This window comes from Charadrius vociferus, unplaced genomic scaffold (genome assembly GCF_000708025.1).
Source record: "Charadrius vociferus isolate BGI_N301 unplaced genomic scaffold, ASM70802v2 scaffold178, whole genome shotgun sequence".
In the NCBI taxonomy this organism is placed as follows: domain Eukaryota; kingdom Metazoa; phylum Chordata; class Aves; order Charadriiformes; family Charadriidae; genus Charadrius; species Charadrius vociferus.
The window spans coordinates 1,657,927-1,684,462 of NW_009649717.1; the positions used below are offsets into that span (position 1 = coordinate 1,657,927).

The 26,536-nt window shown below is 41.1% G+C and overlaps 1 protein-coding gene across 2 annotated transcripts in view; it reads right to left on the reverse strand.

Annotated features, from left to right (window-relative positions):
- The window catches only part of NR3C2 (nuclear receptor subfamily 3, group C, member 2), a 207,342-nt gene extending 183,338 nt beyond the window's left edge, over nucleotides 1–24,004 (reverse strand). The window contains exon 1 of one of the 2 annotated variants that reach the window (XM_009890737.1): nucleotides 21,961–23,720. In XM_009890737.1, the coding sequence (XP_009889039.1) occupies nucleotides 21,961–23,720 (1,760 nt within the window). Of the gene's footprint in view, nucleotides 1–21,960 lie in introns of both variants that reach the window. The other variant, XM_009890736.1, reaches the window with a different exon arrangement.
- Nucleotides 24,005–26,536: the final 2,532 nt, after the last annotated feature.

Genomic DNA, 26,536 nt, shown 5'->3' on the forward strand with positions numbered 1-26,536 from the left:
GCTTCGTTTCTGCCGGCTGACGGCAGACGGGCGAGCTGAAGCTCTCTGCCCCAACCCCATGCGTCAGCAGGCTTTTCTCTTTAGATTACAAGCAGTAGCAAGGTAAATTTTACCCTAAGAATTATTTATAGACTTCCTGCAAGTGACTGCCCATAAGCATAGATGAACACAAGACAATAGCTCTGTTCATCTTCCGTCAACGACCGTGCAAGCAATAAATGTTTCTATCAACAAACATTTGAGCAAACAACGGATTCGGTTTGTTACAAGTATCTTAGGCTAGAAAAATAATAGTGGCGAGAAAACTTAAAGAAAAGAGATTATATGCTGGCTTGCTCCTCCCCACTGCCATTTCCCTTTGAGCAGGCATCTCTACTCTCTGATGAAAAAGGTTGAATACTAAAACATTCACTTGCAGAGGGTTTAAACTAAGATTCGTAAGCATAAATCCTGACAGCATTTGGTGTTTACCCGATACATATTTTTAGTGTCTACCTATGCAAACACTAAAATGGTAAAAAAAAAAAGAGTTACCGTATAAAACTAGCAAAATTTAGTAACACTTAATTCCTTGCATACAGGCCCTGGAGCCTCAGACGCCACAGAGGTTCGCTTCAGCGCAGGGAAAACCTGCAGGCTCCTATGTAGACGCTTTCATGAACGGAGCAATGGGGAAAAGTCGTTATTTGTTCTTAGTATATACAAATATTATTAGGAGCCAAAAAATCATGCCGAGACTTTGCAGTGATACCTATTTATTACAATTCACAACCTGTCACAAAAACCTCACAGCAGAAACTGCTGACGTTTGCTACTGTACTACCTACAACCACTGTCCTGCAGGGTTACAGTAGAATTGCTCTTTTAAGATATGATCCGAAAAATCACTAAATATGGAGAACAAATTCCTAAGAAAACAAACCCTTACCACATCAGCATTCTATAATATTAGGAAAGTATTTGCATCATGCGGCTTGTGCTAAAATACTTAATGATCTCATCCTTACCATAACAAATTATCTGCCAGAAAAAGACCTTGAAGGTCAACACTGGCAACAATTAAAAAGTAATGAAAAACATTCATCCCTTAGGCAGAGTTACAATTTCTAAGTTTAAAGCAATGTGCTGTATATTTTATTAGCTATCACTTGTTTAATTATTCATTGGAGCTCCTCTTATGCTCCATAGAGCAACCTCACATTGCTAAGATTTCCATTTGAATGCTATTACCAATTCAAGGACAAATCTCGTTTAAACTTTAGCTTTTGTTTTTATTTTCCAAAACATAAATTATGTTCACAAACTAATGGGTCTGTCATACTTGCTATTTTTAATTCTGTTCATACTAACTTCAACCTGGGACCCTACACACCATCTCTCCACCGATGGCATTTTGAGTGTCCGCATTCATCTGCTCCAGTATTCCTACAAAACCACACAAGTTTTCAACCAACTGCGTCCCTTCCTTGGCCAGCCGGAGTAATTTTTATTCCTGTCTCATTTGCAGTAGCAGCTCAATCGAGCACAGTATTTTCTTAAAGAAACTAACTGAGTTCAAGCAAGGCGATAGCGCTGTCAAATAACTTCTATGCTTTAATTGCCATTTAATTACACTTCCCAAATTTCCTAGCAAGTAAATAAAATCTTTCTCAAGGTTTACTGGAAAAATAAGGAGCTGTAAGAATGGGGCAGGCTTAGATTGGTATTATCTGCAGTTCTTAATTTATCCTTCAGTGTGGTCACACACATTTATGCCCTGCTGGGGATTCAGAACAAACGCAAGGGAAATCAGCTAGAATAGTTTTCTGAGGTAAGAGAGGAAAAGCCCGTTTACTGGTTTGTGGTCAACAACTTGAGATAGGTTCCACATTTAGAATTTCATTAGTGGAAATATGTATGTATGTTGTACTGAAATGGTGAAAGAGGAAAAAAAGGGAATAAAATAGAACAGAACAACAGATCTAGGATGGTTTAATATGTGCTTTACATTAAATAATTTTGGTAGAATAAAAAACAGAAAACATAATTAAAATTTATGTTAACCATTTTTTTTGCCTTTCTCCTCCTTCTTGCAAAAATATACCCACTTCCCACTTACAAATGAAAACATGTCACCTATGATGCCAAGGTTTACAAAAACTGAAAAAGGGCTGCCTTTATGGGGCAGAAAGAACAGTAAGACAATAAAGAAAAGGCCATGTATTAAAAATACATATTAATTTTAAGGTACTTTGAATTTCATGACATATACAGTAACCTGAAGAAAAATCAAAATAAGCATGTATTTCCATATAATGAATAGTCAAACTCTATCTAATGCTCTCAAAAAGTATTGACTTGGTTTAATTAAACCCAGCAGCTCTGAAAAGAAAAAGACAACACTGCTCCCTAATACTCCTAGGTAAGACTGAAAATATACTTTGAGCAGCAAGAAGAATTGAAACCTTCTTCTACCACCCAGGCTTGGTTTCATGACACTGTCTGTATCACCAGGAAGGTGAATTGTTTACATAATGGGGAAAAAATATTTACAAGCATTACTACATCCGTTTTATATAAATAAAGGTGGCAGCAAAACCAGCCTTAACCCATTCTAAATTAAAACTAATTGCTAAGATCAGATAAATTTTGATGTTATAATTATCACAAAATTTGTTTTTGTGAAAAACAAATTGAAAACAGAAGTTGTATACTACCTGCCTTAAAACTTCATTTGCTGAGCTTAGGAAAGCAAAGTGGCAGAAAGAGGGTGTGCCGCCCTTGTGCAGAACGGGGTACAGAGGGGCTGCACCCCCATCCCACTCCTGCCAGGAAGACAGGTTGGAATATCTTTTAAATACATACACACACCTCAACGTAGAATCTCACTGTAAATAATCACATTTTTTTATCCAAAATTTCCTGTTGACTAGAAGGACAAAGAAACTTCAGACCTAAGACTAGCGGGAGACTTTTGTGCACGTATTTTGCTTTACTAGTGGAGAACACACTTCTGCAGTGTGTTTCAGACCCAGCACACGCGGAAATTACTGATAGCGAGATCGCATCAAAACTACTTCATCACTTCTCACCCTCCTTTCTGAAGGGTGACAGTAGATAGGACACCTTAAAAAACGCAGAAGAGACTGAAAATCCAGCAAATGACCAGAGGAGACTGTACAGATGGATCACTGTGCTCTGCCCTTGCTGATGCTAAGGCGAGTAAGCACACACGTGCTTGCTTTTGTTGCAGAGAAAGTATTTTACAGCCTTCCTGATGAGACCAGAAAATCTGGACAGACCTGTTCTTTGTTGGTCTAATTAAAAGGCCATCAGGACTGTTGATCCAGTAGTGAAACCTGAAGGAACACATGTGGAAACACACAGTCCTAACTGAAGACGACAATAAAGCGACACCATTCAAAAAGGTTGTACTTGGCCAAGAGTCACCTTATATTCCTCCTTCATGCGGTGGAGGATAGAGGCTTCTCCTGAGGGCAACTCTCAGCCACCAGTGAATGGGGAGAGGGACAGAGAGTGAAAACCATACTAACAGGCAGGAACAAAAGGTAAATTTCTGGGATACAGATCACAGAATAAATACAGACTCCATTTCAGCACCTTTTATCCCGACTTACTCGCAGTCATTAGCAACCTCCTCTATCTGGTTTGCCCACTTCAGCCAAAACATGCTCGAGTCCATCATCAAAAAGAAACACGGGGCTTTTGTCCAGATGTAAATGACATCTTGCATGCCAAAACTGCATCCTACCTCCCAGTCATGCTCTTTGACTCCAAAACTTCTGCCTCCCCCAGAACGGAGCACCGAGAACACCTCCAGCCTTTCTAAAAGTTTTTAAGCAGCTCCAAAGGACAGAGAAGACCCCTTCTAACAGGTTTCCAGAAGTCAGTAGCACCCAATGACAAAATCTGCTCCACTAACCCAAGTCCATCAGCAGGGCTCATGTCCTCATGGATGCCGCGGATGAGAAGGGCTGGTCATGATTGCTGCACAAGTACCTTCAGCATGTCGCTGGGAATGCCCAGCATGAGCTTTCTAGAAAGGAAACACAATTTACATCTACTTTTTTCTGCAGCGGTGTTAAGCAGTAGCCAGATGAAAATTGAGGCAGAAAACTGCCATTCATTACGATATGTCTTTAAGACGTCTGCCTACTTTCTCCAAACAGATCCATTTGACTTCTTTGTCGGAAGTACACCTTAATCCTTTCTACCAACAGCCACTCTTAACACCGACTCTTTGCCCCCCTTTTGCAATCCGTTTTGTCCCAAACCACGTGTAAGTGGTACGTTAGCTCTTTGGGAAACATGCTAAGGATGCTATCCCAAGCTCCTGCGATAAATCATCACCTGACAGCAAGACAAACTTCCTTTTTTAACCCAATCTGTCAAACTTAGTTCTACCATGTCACTGTGAGCCATTTAGCACTCCAAGGTTGGTCATCAAAACCTGGAAAATACTTACCAACTTAGGTACACAGGAACGTGAATGCCAAGAAGGCCACTGACAGTAAACATATTTCTGTTGTGAAACACAACCAATACATTTTAATTTCTTATCAGGCTTAGCTGCTAAAGACTTAGATACATGAGATCACTTCCTTCAATATCTGCATCCCAGGATTTCATGAGAAATGACATTCTGTGCATCTGCATATTAAATTAGACGGTTTTAAATGAATGAAGTCTGAAAAATGACAGGCAAGATACATAAAATACACCCATCTTAAAACTGCTTTAAAACTTATCATGGGGATTTCACAAAACTGTATAAATACAGTCCAAACCCACTGTTACCTACACAAGCCTGTGTTAAGAGTTTTTTGTAATATGACTTTCACGAATGAAGTGAGGAGTTGATTTTATCTGGTACACCACAGTAATTTGCTGTGTAGCTTCATGAAACTGCTACAAATAGCATTACAGCCAAAACCCAATTGTTGCTGAAATGCATTCAGTAAAATGGAAAATACAAAGAAATAACACACTGCAATTGTCTCTCAACCCACATTATATATTGTGTTTCTAAATGATATAGTATTATATTTGCTAGTTTTTAATATAGTTTCCTATTGAGGAATTGATAACACAGGAGACATTCTTTGACCTTTTCCCTCTGAATATCTAAATAATATACCACGCAGGTTTATAAACCAAATAACTCTCCAGCCTTTTATTAGATCCCAAGGGATAAAATCTGTTTTAAAAAACCCACCACATGTAGCAACGCATAAAAGAGCTAATGCAAAGCGCTTTCCGTGCCATGCTATTTCTCACCTGCATCACAATTTTCTCCTATATAGCTACAATTGCCGTTTATGAGTTTCCACGTATCTGAAAGACAAAAATTGGACTTCTAACACTTGAAAATTTGCACTGAACACCCTAATACAATAACTGACAATACAAACCATGATCCTGCACGCCCACCGATTCGTACTTAATGGATTCAACACTCAGCGCTGCTGTCCCTTGAAAGGCTTGACCCAAGCAACGGATGAAATAAACTTACCAAAGCTTTTCTATTCCCCAGATATCGCAGAAAGTATTTCATGGACTTGTTCCAAATTTAGCAGGATGTTAAAAACCACATAGCCAACAGACAAGTAATTTGCGGGGCAGCTAAATCAAAAAGCTCGGCAGATCCTTTAAAAGAGGCCTTTTGGGGATTTTGATTTGATAATGTTTGTATCTCTACAATTAATCACAAAATAATGAAGGATTCAAGCCATCACAGTCAGGGATAGGGAGTGTGAAAAGATGCACGCTGTGCATGACAAGAATCAAAGCGCCAGAACAACTCAGGGAAAAAAAGCATAATATAAACCAGTTAGAAACATGCTAAGTTAAGAAACATTGGAAACTTTCAACCTGCAGCAGCTTAAGCAAAGCCCCCGTGTACAGCCACTCCCACTGATTTTGATGGGTCCACCAGTGCAAATAAAAAGCTCCATGCAGCAGCCTCGCGGTCAGACCATCAAGCAACCCATCAGGAGAAACCGTCAGGACTCTAACTGATGCGAGATCAAATCCTCCATCTAAAGACCACGATTCTGTCCACTTCTAAAACCTGGAGCAGATGCTATTTCAGAAAATGGGGATTATAAACCACTGTTAAATGCAGAATTGGTTTGAGTGTTTTGTGGGGGTTGAGGTTTGGTTTTGGATTTTTTTGGGCGTATGTGATGTATATCTTAAATGTACTACTCTGGAAAAAAAGTAAAACATCCACTGACATCAGACCTATTCACAGGCACCATTCTAGAACCCTATTCTGATCTCATTCAAGATCAGTTTATCACATTGGTTTGCATAAGCTAAATTATCAAGTGGCACAAGGAATAATTAACATGAATTTTGAGCTGCTTCCTCAAATGAGGCCCAAGATTTCAGTAAGGTTTCCAAATATGACAGAAAATTATCTGAAAAAGAAATAAAATATTAATGTTTATCTTCTGTTTCCAATTTTTCAGTTTTTGAAAAATGGAATTGTATGTTGAAATATTCCTGGAGTCTTTCTGACACAGCTGTTATTGGTAGGGTTTGTGTTTTGTTTTTTTTTTAAACTTAGGTGCATTATTCCAAGTTAAATCTACCTGGGCCATACACAGGTTGATTTTCCCCTCCTCCCTCCACTGATGAGCTGCTCCTCAGCATTTCTCCAAGGCATCACACACTTATTTGTTGTTCAGATAATTTCAGCTCCTATGAACTCTGACATGCAAATAAATGCTCGTCTGAGTAGTCTGGTTCAGCTAACGTGCATAATGCTATTCATTTGACCAAAGCTACTTTTTCTACTTACACTATGAAGGATCATCCTTCTGTGGTATGTGGGGGGGAGGGAGTTTTGCTGAAAGGTTGTCTTTTACTGTAACTATAAAAACCTTCTAAAAGTAATATAATTTTTAAACTTACTAGCTATTTATACTCTAGTTGTACATTGTGTTTAAATCTCAATTCAGAATATTTTTCAAGTATATAATTTATATTTCCTAGAAAGCATATTAACTGTTTGCAAAGCTCATCATGACTCCCTCAAACGTCTGCTTCTGGTATCATAATATACTTCAACCAATTTGCACATTCAATCCTCATCAAGACCTTTCTCTTTTTATTTAGGAAAAAAAAAATAAAATCGCTTCTTACATGCTAATTTTATTAGCTCAAAATTCAACTTTTGTTTTCATTTTTTCATTTCCCTTTATATAATGCACCTAACCCAGAGAGAAGGCAGGCTGTCAGGCTAGTCACTGCAGCATGAAATGAGGATAATACGCTGCTTCCTTCTACTTCCATACTCATTCTTGATATTAGGCTTTAGTCCTGGCTTTTGAACTATGAACCTTGCTGGGTGCTGCATATGGACCTACCTCCTGTGCCCAGTTAACTTGGAAGCTCGTTCTAGGCTACAGAGAGAGTCGCTCTGCAGAACGTCCATCACTGACACAGGCTGCAGAAAAATAAACTGACGCCCAAATACAGGATCTTCCAATTTCTTGATTTCACTGGTGTCAGTTGGTAGGTTTTCAATAGGCCTCCTATCATACTTTTTTTTTTTTTTTTTCCTTCCCCTCCTCATTCTGGGAGCACAGCCAATCCCCAGCACAGCAGCTGACTTTCCCCAGAACTAACTAGAAATATTCTGATAGACTCTATTTATAGACTCAAAAACTTAGGAGTGGAAGCAGCCAACCAAATTTTTCCATTCCTTGCTCCCCTCCGCTATCTATCTATCTGTCCTGGGCTAACCTAAATTCCAGCTTTCTATGTTTCTTGAGGGGGAACTATCCCACACAGAATAGGTATACCATAGGTACACACACCTCTTACACATCCAAAGCACCTCTGAAGACCCTTCTGAGCAATTTACTGAACAGGCTAAAAGAACATGAATCCTCAACTTTTACATTGCTGCAGAAAGTATTCACGCTGATCTTCTCTCCTGTCACTACAAATCAAAGTTGAAGAAAAATCAAGATTTCAGTAAAAGATCCTACCACCCGTATCTCAGACCTCTGCTAACTCAAGAGACCAGTTCGGACACGCACATCATTTCTTTGTGTACTGTGACAAAAACAATAATAAATAAGAACTTTTTTTAGCAGGCTTAAACTGTGGAAGATACCTACTGGCTTTATTTTTGTTGTGTTTTATATATATATATATGTATATATATCTATATACACATACACACATATATAGTGAATACTTGCAGAAGTCAAGTAAGGTCAGTCCCCATTAGTTTAGGCACAGTACAAATACACAGCCAAAGAAAATCTGTGTCCCAAAGTTAAGAATAATAGTTCAGCTGACTTGTCCTTGGACATATGACTCTCTAAAAATTTTTATTTACAATACTATCAGATCCTGTTGAGCATTTCATACTACAGATAATGTACCAAAAGTATAAATTTTGAAATAGAAAGACTAGTGTGCTCTAGAAGCAATACCTGGCAAATCTGATTTTTACTTAACCTCACAAATGTTGCTAGGAAACCCTACTCAATATTTACTTTAAGCCTTTAAAGAAACAGACTAATTCATACTAAGCTACTGGTGGGAGCATTGAGGACTTGGCGGAGAAGCCCCAACCTAAATTTACTCTTGACATCTCACTTTCCTAATCCACAGAACTGACGTAATATAGAAATATAATTAAGAGTTGGATATGTAGTTACCTTACATTTGCGGGACCTATAACAGCACGGGCAGTATTTTGGACACTGCAGGCAGTGTAGACAAAGTAACAAAGACAAACAAAAGTTCTTTTCTTTTGCTTGGTTTTGTGTATACTTAATTAAACAAACAAAAAAAAAAGCCACAAGATTAATGAAGTTTTCTACAAATGGCAGATGATTTTTACATTTCTGTTCTCTGAACAGTGCATAATTTAATAAATTCCGTCATGAACTCTCATGTCTAGTACAGAGGTAAATGGTACCTTAATCTGCCCATGTGAAACATCAGACAAAGGCTAGATTGTACCCAAAACAGTAAATGGGAAACAGTTTTGTATTTACTGCTGTCTTTCAAACTGATTTTATGAAATACATCTATAAAAATCAGTCAGAGCTATTTCTTGTAAACCTAACTGATGAGATGTTGAATATCCTCAATTTTTAGTCACGTCAGATAAAACTACAAGTTTTCCTAGGATCTGGTGCACTATATTAAACTTACATCCTCTTGTGCCAATACCTGCTACTTTCCTTGCTCCTATAATCTTTCTCTTCTTTTTCATTAAATCATATTTCTTGTTCTTCTGCATTCCTTACCTCAAGATCATTCCTATTTGGTCCTGAATATTTTTTCTGCTCAGCGTGAAAATTGCATCCATTTCTATTGGCTTACTGATTTAAGTCATGCCAACATCAATATCACCTCTGACTTCGGGGGTACACTGCATGATGGAAAAAAAGTCAATATATATCCCAATCAGTAGTAACTCCTCCTATGGAGTTAGGCCCAGCATGAGCTTAAAGCCTCAGGTACATTGAGGAGAATTTGGAAAGAACTATAAATGTCCACACTCCTGGCACTGCTGTAGGGAAGCCCCCAGGAACACCTACTGACCCCCACCACTACTATCACCCAAAAGCACAGCTGGGGCTGCCATCAACTCACACCTTGAAGCACGCTTCATATCACTTGAAGCATCGCCTTCACACCTTGAAGCAAAGCAAGCTTTGAATATGAGCTTGGCAGATGGAGGACCTGCCTTCTGTGCTGCTCTAGAATCAGCTTCGTGGACCTTGCCATAACCTTAGTAAGACTTTCTTTTAATAAGCACAATATCAGGTGTTTGTGCTGAAGCAAGTAGAACCTGAAGCATCTTGAGATTATGGAAAGGGCTTACACAGGTGGAAGGACATGGAACAATGGTGGAGGACATGGAGTATCTTGTTCGTCACAGTATGGAGGGTACGAAAATAAGAAAAACGTGAAGGTCCTCTTAGGAAGTTAGTGAGCGAGCTCAAAACGCATCTGGATCCTGGTATTACAGTGCTGATTCATTAGAAATTCAGATAGATACAGTGGAAAAAAAAGTTATAAACCTATCTTATAAATAGACTTAATGGCTGTAAGTCATTTACAAGCCATTAATATGTCACCTATTCAACTCAGTTAGCCTCACATGAAAATTAATTTATCAGACATCTGCAATAACAATTAGCTGCAAATCAATAGGTTTACTTTACAAAAATTTATTGATTCACAAAGTAGTTTTTTTCCTGAAATGACAATTCTAAGTTGTTAAATTAGTTTGCCTAAGTTACAGCTGCTTGTAAATATTTAACACAGCTGCCTATAATCAAAACAATTCTGCCTCCCTTTACAGATTAGTACTATAATAAATACGAGAATATCTGAAAATCATATCTAGATCTTTCAACTAGTTGAAAAGAAGTGAAATTCACTGATGAAAACCCAGCATACAGCCTATTTGTCACGTCAGTTTCATTTCCTACTTCCAGGATTTAATTCAGTTGTTTCTAAGATTTCTAGAATGCTGTGAAGGAAGAGTAAGTAGGTACTCTGCTCATTCTGCACTCAACTTATAAACAAATACATCTGCTGAGAACAGTGCCTCCGATTTTTCTGTGGAATAATTTCCTCTGCCTGTAACCCTGAATCTTTTTTCAATTACAGATGCTTGAGTTTAACAGGTGAAAATGCAATTAGCAAACAGGCAGTATCCACATTACAGGCAGCGTGGTACAACAGAACGAGATCTATCGAGAGGAGCAGTTGGTCCCGAGGATCCACTATCCACTTTATAGGTGTCTCAAGGGTTATGCTTCAGGCCAGCTCACGCGGGGGCTGGAGTCCCTTAGGCAGCTCCTGGAGCACTTTTTTCATTCACTGCTGGCTAAGAAGTATCTGGTTTTTCACTCCTCGGCTGCCCTGTGATGTGAACTGCAGCACAGAAGATGCTGGCAACTGGAAGATTCACTTCCAAGCACACTTCTGATCCAAATAAAAATGCTAACACAAGCCTACCAAGTTTGTTAGTAGCCTTCCACACACAGTTAACTCTTGTTTACGTTAGGAAAGAAATACAGGATAATTTGCAGACCCACAATGGCTGCAGTTTTGGTCCCAGGGAAAAAAAAAAAAAAAAAAAAAAAAAAGAAAAAAGTCAGCAACTCACTCTTTTCACTTCTATTTCCATATAAATTAGCTCCTCTGATTTTTTTTCCCCTTTTTAAAATAACACGTCCATCCAAAACACTCATCCTCTTTGCTTCTTCCACCAAATGGGTTTAATATGAAATGAGTAACAGTCCTTTATCTCATTATCTGCATGTACAGTTTGAAGTTGTCATTACCGCATATTTAATCAGTCAAAATTTTCAATGCCTAATCTCCTTTTTACTGTCAAATCTTCAAAACCATAAATTCCAAGCAGCCTCAAGAATCAGAAAGGTTAGTTGGGAAACAAGCGCAAATCAAGTGCATTGTTTCATTGCAACATTATCTTATGTCATTAGTTGGCAGCAGCCATAAAGCTCTGGCCCACTTCCAATATTTACTTCCATACACCGAGTAGAAGCTGACACGTCTAACCCCCACACACACTTTGTTCATCTTCCAGCTAGTTTACACGGACTCAGATTAAAATAAGGATTTAAAAATCCTAATCGAATCGATTGGAATTATTCTGTCTTGCCACCGTGTCTCTGAAGGAAGAGTACGGTAAAGCCGCACAGGGTTTATAGGGCTAATCCTGCAGCAATGTGGTTTTACTCGAGGCATTTTACAGCGGGGCAGTCTGCGACACAGGTCCGATGCAGAATTTTGGAAAGCCAGACACGTTCAGTAACTTTTTCTAATCCTTAAGGAATGTTTCTTGGCCAATATTTATTTTTAATTAGCAACTTAAGAAAGCCTTAGTGCTCAAAAACAAACAAACAAATTTAAAATGAAAATTACCAAAACATAGTGCGCCCTAAACCCAATCAAACAGGCTACCAGCTGGGGGGCAAGCCCCAAGAAACGGGGAAGAGGACCTTCCATGCAGCATTCGCCCCAGGGCATCCCATCCTCTCCTTGCTGGGCTCAGGGTGTCCGGAGAGCTGGAGGAGCTTCCTGCCGCACACAGCCTCAGAGGGCAGGTTTACAGCCCGAATGTATGGACACGGATACGCACGTAACGAGGAACTGTGCCCAACTCTGGGACAAGACTCTTGCCAGTTAGGGAAAGGGACACCTGCAATGGTCCAGAAGCGTGCATCCCTTGACTGGTGGGACAGAACTGATGACGTGTGTTTATTTTCTACTAAACAATAAAAAAAAAAAAGAAAAAAAAAAGAAAGAACGGACCTTGATCCTTACACATGGCAAACACAATACTACATTGTCTTCAAGTGAGACTCTGATTTTTCTGGAAAGTTTTCGCATATCCCAGGAACAACACCATTTTGTTTATTTATCCAAACAGGTTTGGAAGTTAACAAAGTTAGATCTAGCGAAGTAGATCTGAAGCTACCATTAGATGAAGAGCTCCCTAACTGCTCTAACATACTGCACTCTCTAGCACAAATTTAATTTAGTTTAAAATAATGAAGCTGACAGCTCAGATAGTCTGCCTGCAAATTTCCCACCCACCTTCATTTGCAAGGTCCCTGGCACTCCAGTCTTCAAAAACGCTGAAGTGCGTGACAGGTTTCTGGAGACAAGCCTTCAGCAATGCTAAAAGGGAGATCTCCGACCTTTTGGAGCGGCTCATATTTGAACTCAAGCCTCCTGAGGGAAAATAAAGGTTGCTGTCTTGATGCCCCGACCTTAAGGCGCACTTCCAGATGCAATCCCTTTCCCACTCCTAGTCTGAGGGCAGCGACATGAAACTTAACTAGGAGACCAGGTCCCACCTCCAGCTTTGCTTCAGCCAGACAAGAGGCCGTGTTTGAACGGGGAATACGGTGAACCACCTGCAGAAGAGCCCCCTCCCCACTCTCTTACCGGCAGCAGTACTAACGAAGAGCTAAAGATACAAAACACGATTGATTTTTCAAGGTGAGATGCTGCCAGAGTAAACCGGGGCTCGCCGGTTGTGAAACCGGGTTTCCAAAGGGTTCAGAGAGCACAGGTCTCGGTGAGGACGCGCTGGGTGACGCATTCACACGGGTACACGGCCGCGGCCGCCTTGCGCAAGCCGGCGGGGGGATGCACGGGCGCAGGCAGCCGCCCGCCACGGCAGGGCATGGTGCGGGCACTTCACTTCGTTCTCATACCAGCCTACCTCAGCCACCGCCCCTTGTCCTACACGGCCCCGGTCTGCCATCCCGAAGCAAAGCACAACTTAAAAATGAATTGAGCAGAGCACCACTTTGCCTAGAGAGCTGCTCCAATCTCCTTGGGGGACTCCCAAACCAAGAGCGGGACAGTTTATGTGCACCCCTTCCATGGCCACCCTTCGAGGCAGGTACAGAAGAGCTGGCGAACAGAAGAAACAAAGCGCTGTAGCGATGAGTTTTGCAGGACTGTGCTATCATGTTCACACAACACGGTACTCAGGAAGCCACTGCCAAAAATGCTAGCAAGACTGAACTGACTGAAACTACAGTTCGGCAGTTAGGACAGCCAAAATCCCAGTCAGGACAAACACAGCTACTTACTTCCCAGTTCCGACCTGTGATTAAAAACTCTCAGACCACTGATAGATTGCACTGCCCAAAATAAACCTCTAAAACATACGCTTATTTTGTAGACTTAAGACTGAACACGAACCTGAAATGGTCATACACACACACATAAATGGTAGTAAGATATTCTCCCAAATCCAAAAGAATCAGAAAGCATTGTTAAAGATGGCAGGCTTTTTTTAAGCTCCTTTTCAGAAACCTAATTGCTAGGGAATTGGTTTATAAAGCCACCACTTTTGGAAAGTTGGGATAGCACCTCTCAAAAGCAGACAAGGAAAGAAAAGCAAGATAGAAAAGATTCACGTGTCCAGTCCAAATTTTAGCCTGGAAGCCCATTCAAAAAGTGATTTCAACCTCCAGATGCAAGTAGAAAGTATTGTTTAGAAGACAGAATGGAAGTGAGTAAAGTGATATAAAAATTGTCAGAGACATTCAGCAATTAGTCTGAAATTTGCTTTTTAACCTCAGGGCTCTAACTCTTTGATCTATTATTAATTATCACTAACCACAATCAGCAGCCTGCCCATGCATCTTAGGAGACCGTACAAATTCCTATAAGCCATTTTACATATTATACACAAATACTGGATTCTGTTTCTGCTCTGATGTTCCAATCCAAGTTTACTTTTTTTCTTTTTAAAGAAATACCTTAATATACATCAACCCTAAGTTACCCCACCTCCAAATATGAAATTTAAGCTATTAATTTTTTCAGGAAGCAAATATGCAGCTTACAGATTGCAGATCTATAGAAATTTAATTTAGCAACCGGCTAACACCACATTCTAATACAATTGCAAGACCTTAATTCACAGTTTAAGATAAAGAAATAAAATTCAGCTTCCAAGTTATTCTCTTGTGACCTACCAACAATCTGGGAACTTCTGCTATAACACAGTTCAGTAAAGAAACAGTGTCATGCAAAATACTTGTCCACATACTGAATAGATCCTTTTAAGAATCTAGAATCAATAGCATGGGTTTGGTCTTCTGTTGGGTTTTTCTTTTTCTGGTTTGGGGGAGGTTTCTGGAAGTTGGGGTGGTGGTTTAGTTTTGGGTTTGTTTTTTTTTTTCTTTTAAATCCTTCAGCATTGATTTCAGTAAAGCAGACAAAGACAACCACCCAGATCACATCCTTTCAGAAAACAAACTGTTGAGCTCTGGTAAATCATGTTAATAAACCTCAGTTCGAAAAACAAAAACAAAAACAAAAACGCACCTTTGGAAAAAAAAAAATTTGAAAACTTTGTCCGAGAAACAAATCAACTCTCAAGGTTTCATAAAACTCTGGGGTTCCTGAACAGAAGGATGAACATGCACCCTGCTTCCCAGGGTGAGAAGGGAGTGCCTCCTCCCAAGGATGCACAGAACCTGGCACAGAGCCCAGAGCTGCTGCCGCTGCTCCTACCAGTAGTGGTACCAAAGCAGGCTACACTGGGAACCTCTGGCATGGATAAACAGGGCCTTCCTGACCTACCAGCCCTTCCCCTGTAGCATAAATCAGAAAAGTATGCCATCCTCCAAGGTCAGCCTGTCTCCTCCAGCAGCAAACCCAACGTGGCCCCAGCAGGAGAGGGCTTTCGCGAGGACCCAAGAGACAGGGACCCTCCACCGTAGTTTGCACTAGTAGGGCAGCAAGCAGTCAAATCATGCTACGGTCTATTTAGGGGGCAATCAAACGCGCCCAATAGTGCTGCAAGGACTTGGACAATTACACATAATGGAAACACTCCTCATTTTTTCTCTCACTCTGAGGAGACTGCAGCTGAAGTAAAATAATTCATATGCTGAGCACCAAGCGCTGTGTAGCAAGCAGCTGCATGTGAAAACCGATAAAAGTACTAAACTTACACATACTTAATACCTGGTTTTGACACACTTTTTAGTTGCCTCATCGGACCCTTTTTGTCACTCTTATACAGCCATATTGTAAGACACACTTGCCAGAGAACTAGTTATGGTATTATATTCATCCTAAACTGTGGTATTTTCTGACCTCTGAGAGCTTAAATCTGAAATCACAGCACTCCACTGTTCAAGAAGTTTTGGTTGAAATCAGTCCATTATTAACCCCAGCTCCTACAACTCTGTTCAAAGGCGCAATACATACAGTTACAAAACAGAACCTGCCTTTTAAAAAACACCCTGAAAATACAAATACCAAGACTATGGCTCGACAATGCATTATCTTTTAGCAGAAACATGCACTTAGGGTATTTCATAGGCTTTCCGTCCCTTCAGTCTGTTCTCGTGCCCATGTCGCACCATGGTACTCACCAAGTTGCGCCAACCTGTTGGTTTTTAGAGCGTCAGAGTGAACTGGACCAGGAACCCAACCTGGCTCTCATGTACAACGCGCCCAAACAAAGGGGAAAACCAGAGTCAGAGCAAGACAAGGCATGGCCCAGCACTGCGAACAATATATCCTTCAGCTACAAACGACACCCAACAGCTACCGCTACTCAAGCCTGGGCTCAGCGAAGCACCAATGCATACCTAGAAACCTGATTCAGCTGGGCAGAGCCCTTCACAGCAGGTTTAAGTTCCATCAATGCTAAGCGTTGGTTGAGTGAGGACAGGTTATTGAATCACAACTTAACAATTTACTCCCTCTGCAGACAATTCGAGTACTGCACGAGTATCGGTACCGGTGCAGCAATCCCTACGCGTGCTTACCTGCATAACTGCAACGCATATCCCATAAAATAGGGTGGGAATGTTTTTATACAGCGCATATTTCAGACACCAGTGTCTTCCAGTCCTCATTAAAATGGACTGATCCATACTGTCGGAACATGGAGAATCAAAATTTCTTCTGCTCACTAAAATCTGTGCACAAAGGTGATCCCACCTTCCCCTTTTTCAGAAACCGGTCAAAAGAAGATATCATAGTGAGATTCTGTATCACCAAAAGTGATATAAAAGCTAGGAAACAGTTACTAGCTATTATCATAATAAACTACGACAAACTGATTTCCAACAGCCACGTATTGCAAAGTTCAGTGGTATCAACTGGCAACAGAAATGTTTTTAGTGATACACAAAGTTACTTACCCACAAACACAAAGAAACAAACAGCCCCTAGATACTGGCACACGGATTGACAACAGAGCTCTTAATTCCCCAGATTTGGAAGATCCACCCATTTATGAAGCGCAGTAAATCCAGGAATATGGACTTCTGCCTGCCACAGCACAGGAGTCAAATGATGTGTGTAATTTTAAGGGTAAATAAGGCATCATTAGCAGTCACATTTTCAAAAGGTACTTTATACAGATTTTGAACTCCTCAGTAAAAAGAGGAAAACAAAAAAAAAAAGAGTATCTTCAACAAAATAACTACAAAGCAAGCTGTAGAAAGTACGGGGCTGTTAGATGCATGCTGGTACGCTAAGGAGAACCATTAGACCTCCTGGCCCGACACATTAATACGGACTCCTAATTTCAGTGAGAAATAAAGACACACATATGTAGAGGTCCCTGTTGTATCAAGATTATACCCAGAGCTGTTAAAAATTACACAAAATTATACAAGAACCTACAAAAACAAGTATAACTTTTCAAATTGGGGGAAAAAAAGGTACAGATTTAAGGCTACAGTCTACAGTACAAGAGAATCATTGGTGAAAAAACTTTGCCCGGTAAATTTGTCAGAAGCTAGAGGGGAAAACAGTCCTGCCAAGCATGGAGAATATTTTAACAACTTCGTCTTTCTCCCATAAAGTCCAGCAGCAAACAAACAGAGGTCAAGGCCATTCATAAGTTCTAAAAATAATATTTACCAGACCTTTATCTCTCTGGCAGCTATAATTCCGATAAGTGCCTATTCTAGATAATATTTAACATCAAAGTTTATTTACAAAAATACTTGCAATAGCCTGAAATCAGATTTTAACCAGAATCACCCATTCAAGTCAGCAAAGGTTACACGTAAACAAAGATCATGTTGTTGGGTTGATCTTTGGTTTTGGGTTGGGTGGGGTTTTTTGGGGGCTGCTACAAGAAGTTCTATGAAAAAAGTGCTGACCCATGTGAATAGCTCAGGAACAGATAGATATAAGTAGTCCCTAAAATATTGTCAATGTTTGATCAAAGATTTGACCACAAGCCCCAAGTTTCAACTCCTTTTAACAGACACAAATTAGATGCTAAAAATATCATGAAACGCTGTTTTGAAGAGAAATCTCCTTGTCTGAATGACAACTGAAACATAATTATTGCTAAACGTATGCAATTTAGGTTAAAATAGTAAACTTTTTTAATAACAACAGATCAAACTTTGTGAATTCATCCCACGCTGGATTACACCAGTGGAATCACCAGGAAGAAACTACAGGAGGAGTATCAGCCCTTTGCTTCCACCACAACTGCTGAGACGAGCGAGTATGTATGTGTACATACACGAGTTAATATGGAAATGAGAGGGAAAAGGAACATTTGCAGAAGAAGCTTTAGGTAAGAGCTAACGCAGCAGAAAGGTCATCCTCCGCAATTTTTACTGTTGTTTCAAGCAACCATGGCATTTTCCTAGGCCATTTTGAAAATGCGTAATTGGCACGATGCTGAGGCTAAGGCTGATACCCTGATTCAGATGAGTAATCCCCTTAAAGTGAAATCTTCTCTGAATTCTTAGTGTAGGTTTCCATCAATGACATCACACATTATTTTTCAAGCCTGCTTAGCTATTATTTAGTTTAGAAACCATTATTTCTTAGAAATGTCATTTGGGAGGTGTGGAGGGGGGGGATCTATACACACAGACAGACACGTATGATTCATCCTCTATTAAAAATTAAACATGTAGAAATCTTTCAAAGACAAAGACATGCTCTGCATGCATATTAGCAGAAGAAAAACATTTAAAAGGGAATAAGGGAACTTGGTTTTGCTCAAGAGGCTCTCGCTCCCTAAACACCACAAGTTGCAATGTTATAAAGAAAGTTACGACCAGCTAACAAAGAGAACCATAATTGTGGATGTCTAATAAAAGTAACTAAAGGAGAAAAAGAGAAATGTTCTAATTGACTGTGGGTACTTGCCACAGTCAATAAGGTAGCAAGGCATTTTAAATGCCTAACTGCGTTTATCAGACACCATCAGCAAGTATAACTGACTCAAGAAAGATGATATTCTAATAGGAAAAAAAATAATTTTTTACACTAATGTTCTAAAAACTCATTCTCAATGTGAAAAGTCTTCTCCATTCCTGGTCACCAGCTCCTTTTCACCATGCAAGCTGCAAGTCAGAAGCAGTCTAAAAAGGGTACAATATCGAGGTTCAGAAAATAACACTGCCAAAACAAAATCTATTAAATTTATATTGGCTTTAGAGAACCATGTAGCTTATTTTTTCCCCTTCAACTTAGTCTTTGCTTATGGCAATTTATATTGCAAGATAAGTATACCAGAAAAAAAGATGAAGACTTAGAATACCAGAAAATTTAAAATATTGCAGACTTTGAAGTGTTAATCGCACGCTGTAGAAGTTTGCCAAATGTATGATGCCTGATATGGTTGAGACATCAGGAAAAAAACCTGACCAGAAGTACCAAGGATCTGGTTTGGATGCAGAGTGCAGAGGTGCGATGCTGCTCTTCTGACAACATGAAGGAAGAGTTTTTGGAACTCGTTACCCAGAGCAGTGGTCGAGTCCCCATCCCTGAAGGCATTTAAGGGTCGTGTAGATATAGTGCTTAGGGACATGGTTTAGTGGTGGGCTTGCCAGTGTTAGGTTAATGATTGGAATAGATGATCTTACAGGTCTTTTCCAATCTAGGAGATTCTGTGGTTCTGTGAAGTGAGACTTTGCAATCCCCATACCACGCTGACACGGGACAGCTGAAACCCACCTTGGGATATTGAGTCTGACATGGGTTTAAGCTACGCGTGTTTTATTACGACACTTTGGACCATGAACAAACTTGAACGTGATTTCCTCCATTTTAACTGGAACGTGGCACAGGAACAAAGAGAAAGGTAAAGATCACAATTTGAGGTTCATTAGCAAGAGTGAGCTATTACATGTGTGACATCCTATGTTGAGTCTTTATGACTTGTCTCGTCAGCAGACAAATATCTGACCAGGCACCTACACATTCAAATCTGTAATACTAAAATGACCTCTACATGAATTTACCTTGAAACTTGTAAGGACTTTGCACAGGTCCCCAGCTGTACCTGCTCGCATAAAGCCATCATCAAGCAGATTAAGAGCAACATTTAGTTAAATGATGGGGCCGAGTTCAGAGATTTGAAATGATGACACATGTCGTAATATGAACTGCAGATCAGGATGCTTGAAGTGTCGCAACCTTGCAGATCTCCCATCACCTGAAGAGACTTCCACACACGCAGTAATAGCTCTGAGCGCTAAAAACTTCAGGATTTCAATCCCGCAAAGTAACAGCTACGCCTGCATATCTTACCAAGATAGAGAACAAAGACAGAAAAGTGTATCAAGCTTGTGTCATCATGAAGCCTGATGACACAGACTACCCATTTACTGGTCTAGAGGTAAATAGATGAGAAGAGCTACCATGGACTAATGTCAGATCAGAAGACTACTTCAAAAGCCTTATGAGAAACTGTCATTCAGAACTCAACTATTGATGACAACCACGCTCCTACCAGCATTTCCCTGCTTATTGTGCCTGTCCCTGCAACGGATGACAACCTTGACTCAGTGCAAGAAGCACTGACTCACGCAAAAGCTCTCACAGCTGGCAGGAGTTCCTTGCCCAACTAATAGTGCTCAACCACAAAGGCAGTAAAATATTGGGTCTTTACTCCCAGGCATCCCATCAGTCTTCTGCTGAACTTTTCTCACTACATAAATAATGCAATGTATGAAAGTTTCATCAGGTAAAATAACTAGAAAACAGTAACTTCGTCTTCCTTGATCCAAGAAAGCATGTTTAAGCCAAGCCTGGGTGATAAGGAATATCCAGCTGCTTGCAAAGTTCAGCATGAAGGTGGGATACAGCCCTTTCAAGCTGAGAAAGAGATATTATAAAGCGCATTCTTCAGAGACCTTATTTGAAATAGCCAAAGAAAAAGTGAAGTATGGCTTGCAAAATGATAAGGAGATTGTAGAGGTATTGGACAGGTCTGAGAATAAAATGGAAATATTTAGAGTCTCTTTTTTCCTCCCGGGTAGATAGGCTGTTTTCCTTCCTCAAAAGCACCATGATTTTAGGTTTTGCTTTTTTCACTGCAACCCTTTTTTTTTTTTTTTTCCAGAGATATGTAGCATCATACAAATATGGAAAATGTTACACATCCTCTTCACGCCACTCCAAGAATAAGGCAGACATTTAATTCACTGAGGGCAGTTGCGTATCTTGTGATGAGAAAAAAAGACTTGAGAAAGGTAAATGCAAATTCTGTTATCGGCTATTTTGTTGAGCTTTGGCACAAACCTTTGGTGAGCCTGTTTGACGCAGGAAGAGGCTAGGTAACTATTCTAACTCGGTCACGCTGTCAGATGCACTTAATAACTGGTAATATTGACTATGAAACTAGATAGTTTATGAAAGTAAGCATCCTTTGTGAGATACAGGAACACCTGTTTGCTGAAGAAGTACATACTTCCACGAATCAGCCAAGAAACACAAATACAAATGACACTCACATATTTCTCTTCCACCAAAAGTGAGGAGATCAGTTTATCCATTTATCCCTTTCAAATGCGTCAAGTTTTAACAGCCCTCCTCCTTCTGGAGGCATTTTTCTATATATACAAACCAAATGTTCCTACAGTTAAAATACAGAAATAATATGTTGCCACAGGCTTGTAAGGTTTAGTTTTTAAACTTAACCAGTTAAAGTCCGGTGCAAACTTTTAACCATGTGCCTTTAAAAAAAATGGATTTCCGACACTACTGGTTTCTTACCCTCATCTCAACATTTCATCTGAGGTACAACACATTCAAGCACCAGCTAAGAATGAATAACCATTACAGGACACACGAGAGCAATTTTACTAAGCTCTCATTATGGCAAAAACAACATTTATAGTAGTAAGAGCTCATAAACATACTAAAGCTACACTTTCAAATCTAATAACAATAGAATATATTATGTTCTTTTTAAATATTAAACCCAGCACTTTGTTTTTATTAGAGGCAGAGTAAAATACAGCAAGAAACCAGCAGATCTAATAACAAGAACTGAAAAGCAAACAAAGAATTATGCATCAGCTTGAGAAATAGCACCCTGGTCCCCATTTTAATTCACACCTTGTTTGTTTAATGCAAGGGAAAAAGAAAAATAAAAGAATAAGAAAAAAAAAAAGTAGTAATTTGCCTGCTCACCTGGACACGTTTTCTGGAATGTACTCTAGAACTGGATACCCATCACTTCTTCTGGATGCCAACTCCGAATGCGACTTCCAGGTCTCCACTAGCGTGCTGACAGGAGGGAACGAGCTCAAGTGCTGAAACGCCTGTTCTCGAGCAACCGGCCGCGACAAAGATATTGTGCCTTGGGCACCGATCCTGTAGTGAAAGGACTGTCCACCTGAATTTACACCCACAATGGCAGAGGATGGTATACTGTTTTCTTGGTAATAGCTGCCATCGTCAGGCTCCTGCTTAATTCCTGCAGGTAGGCCTGGATTTGGAAAACCGCTACCTTCACAACTTCCATCAAATGAAGAAACAGGTGGTCCTAAAATCCCAGAAAGAGAGTAATAGTCTTTGTCATCCATAAAAGAAAAATATGAGCCATCTGTAAATGGGAAAGGATTTACGGGTTGATTCCCTTTAAAAGAGGCACCAGAACAAGGATGCTTGGCCGACTCTTGCTTCACTGGTACTGAAAAGGGGGAATCAGAGTTTATTTTGCTGCTGTCGCCAATGCACGCGCTGCCGAACGAACCATCTGGCTCGGGTTTTATGAACTGAACAAGGTTCATCTGACTGTTGTTGGAGATGGCATTCTCCATTTCCTCCATCTTAGGAAACGTGAGTTCTTGAGCACCCTTGTCTTTTGTTTCTGGACTGGGAACGGTATCTTGGCTTCTGCTAGGTCCCGCCGGCGTGCCAGAGGCTGGGAATCCTACGGAGTTGTTTACGGGGCTACAGAGGGACGATCCCACAGTGCTAACCGCTGGACTAGAGCGGGTGGACCTATTATTGGCATTGGAAGGGCTGGCAATGGAGCTCCTTGAGTTCAGGTTCGCAGGACTGGAGACAGAAGATCGCATAGGGATATTATTGGGACTTGAGACGGGAGATTTCACGCTGCAATGACTGGGAGGACTAGAAATCGGTGATTTCATGCTACTTATAGGGCTAGAAAGCGGAGACCCGACGTTGCTAACGTGCGCGGGACTGTGCAACATCGAGCCCCGGTTTTCAACGTTCGGCGAGCGCGACAAAGGGGTTCCCTGGCCGATGGGGCTGTGCACAGCAAAGTTCCCAAAGCTAGCAGTAGTTGAGGACACAGAGTTAACTCCAGCAGGACTACACACTGAGGAAGCCATGTTCTGAGGGCTGCAGCCCGAAGGGCTTTTCTCTTGACACATGATAGGGCTTTTGACAATAGCGTGCATGGCACCACCGTTCACAGCACTCCCAGAGTCCGACATCAAAGACCTCAAGGGCCTGCTGGCGCTGTGGAGGGGAGAAGAGCAATGGCCGTTCTCCTTGTAGAGCTTTACCAGCTGCTCCACGTTATGGTAGATCTTTCCTGGGCTCCCCTGGTTCTGCTGATCGTAAGGGTAATCGGCGTCTCGTATCGAATCCATATATAAACCCATGGATTCGGCCACCGTTGCCGACAGCTCCTTCGACTCCGTTTCGGTTTTGATGTCAGAGGGCAAAAGACCAGGCTGACCGCTCTCTTGTTGCAGGCAGGAGAGTAGCTCAGGCTTTTCTTTGCTGTTTCCTTGAGCACTGCTGTTGGCAAAAGTGCTGGCGGCACAGCTTACATTTACAATCTCCATATAGTTACTGTCATCAGTCTGCTCTCCAGCACCTATAGAAGAATACTCCACAGACTGAGAAACTTGACCCCACCGTCTCTCCATATCTAAGCCTTCTGGGTAGCTGTGGTATCCTTTTGTCTCCATAACTAGCAAAGAGAGATAATAAAAAAAAGTAAAATTAATAAATGACAGGACAGTGCGACTTCCTACGGAAATTTCCTAATTTCCTAAGGAAACAAGGCGTATCCGCTCACTCTGTCTATCCTCCTCTCTGTCTGCCTGCCAGTCCCATTTCCCTGCCCCATCCATCATCTCTCAACCATTTGTCCAATTTCAATCAAACCGAGGGAAAAGGTCTCACGGATATGACAGCCCTACCAGGTCCTGAGAGAAAACCGCTCAGCCATGAGAAAAGACCCAAATTATTGCTCCCCGCCCTGCCCTGAAAGGAACAGCTCGGCAACGTCAGCACAACAACCGCCCACCCTTGCCGGCCACAGCCCCATGGCCGATGCCAGCAGCAACGTGGGCTGTGCCTCACCCAGGGACCTGCGGGGAATAAAGGGAAGGGGGGCAGCAAGGAAGGAGGGGAAGGAACCAGAGAGGTCCTGCAAGGAGCACACGGTGGTGGTCGGCAGGACGTAAACCCTGTGGAAATTGCTCGTCACAGCTCTGCTCCTCCAAAGACCTTCCCCTGCCATGCTACAGGGGCAGTAAAGCAAGGGAAGCTGGCATGCTAAGTTTTCTCTTCATCATCCAGCGTAACGGAGGATGCTGTAGAAGGAAGCAGCAGTTCTGCTGACTTGCCCCTTCACTGCTATACAAACCACTTGTACAGCCACCTGAGGAGACACGAAGGATGGGCTGAGCGGGGAGAGAAGTAGCGCAGAAGTTGAATGGAAAACGTTTCTGCCACAGAGGAAGGGGATCAGATTAGGCGGGGATGCATGGCTATTAAATGGATCCATCATTCTGCGAGCCTCCATGGCAGCAAGCAAGAGGAATATAGAAAGAAGAGTAAACCTTGTTCTAAAATAGACCCTAAAAAAACCCTCCCATCCTGCATGCCACTCTCTCGAGGCAAGGAGCAACGTGCATGACCTAGCCTCCATTATTCTGAAATTCATGCATAAGTAACAACATTGTTGGGGTTTTTTTAAGGAATTGGCTCATAGTATCATTAGAACTGGTCCCCGCTGTCCTGTGTAATGTGCTGTAGGTGACCCTGCTCTGGCAGGAGGGTTGGACTAGATGATCTCCAGAGGTCCCTTCCAACCCTAACAATTCTGTGAATTCTGTGAACTGCAGAAACTCAAGTGACAATAGTTTCAATATCAATATTATGCAAATATATTTTTCCTTTCAGCATGTATTAATTTTCCAATATTTCATTTAGTGTTTAATCACTTTACTTAACACTACTCTAAAAGAGGTTATTTTAAGCAGAATTGTAAAAACAAAACTAAAAAACCCTTAAAATGAATGACTCAAATACTTCTTTGCCCTTACTTAGAACTATGGCCCTATGCCTACATTCCCCTCAAGCACAAATTTTATTAGAACATCATCATGTGTATCAGATCACATTCCTATAGCCTAAAATTTTCAGACAGAAGTGCCTACTTTCACATAAAGTCACTCCCAGATAATCACCTACCCCTGATTTAAGTGCCGAGCAAGTCTAATTCCTAGAGAAAACGATTGCAGCTGTGAGTGACCAGTATTTCTGAAAACAAGAAAACTTAGTTAAGGCTTAAAATTAGGATCTAAATGAATTTTAACCCTCAGAACCACCAGCAGAACCACTGTGTACCAGGAAATCTCAGTTACAGGCCTAACATTACACTGGTGCACGAGCTTTGTAGCCACCTCTCCCACAACAGGAAATTTCGAACTTCATATACAATCAATAGGCAAGCATACTTTAAAACTTCAGCAAAAAAAAATATCTGGGTCACACAAAGAAAAAAAAAAAAGAAAATGCCCTGGTCTTGCACTTCAAGAGAGAGAAGCACTGTCTGGTAAATATATCCGAGAGGATCAAGAAACAGCAGAGAGATTATTTGTGGCCTGATACAAGTTCGGTTTAAAACAACAGATACAAATTAGTGAGAATGCAGCAGCAAAGAGATTTTTTAGGAATGCTGGTTTCCGTCACCTCCAAGCGCCTCAGTGGCTACCAGGACCGAATAATCATCTCACGGGTTGCGGAGAGCTGAAGGGTTTGGGTTTGTTCTTCTAAGCAGAACCTACTACAACTCGACTAAATGTTTATCCACAGTACCCACACTTCACCTACCAAACAGACATGCTTTTTTACTAACTTTCACTAAGTGAATTTGACTGCGGGCTAAAACATCCACGGACCGCAACAGAAGCTGAGTCGTGTTATCGGAGCCGAGACCACCTCCATCTGATATATTGCAGAAGGAAGCTTATATTATGAGCACAGCACTTTCTCCAGGCTCCCCCCTCTCCCACCCGCCAAGAAGCACTCGGACACTGCGAGTTATGTATTTCACCCCCAAACATATCAACAAACACAGCCCTGTGCAGCACGAGTCTCCGATCAATCAGGCATGAAACCAGTTTCGCAGCAACAGTCAAATGAAAAAAAAAAAAAACCAACCCAAATGGTACCTGGTATCCCTGCAACCAAAAGGTCACCTAGATACGGGGAAAATCTGAAGTAAATCCAGTCTCATAAAAAACTAAACCGATGGCTCGAGCGACCGCCCACTTCTTATTTCTCGGCGCTTGTAAACGAAATTTTCTTTGGTACCTGGTATCCCTGCAACCAAAAGGTCACCTAGATACGGGGAAAATCTGAAGTAAATCCAGTCTCATAAAAAACTAAACCGATGGCTCGAGCGACCGCCCACTTCTTATTTCTCGGCGCTTGTAAACGAAATTTTCTTTAAGTTTCGCTGCCTGCGAGCCGCTTCGCTGCCATAAAACTG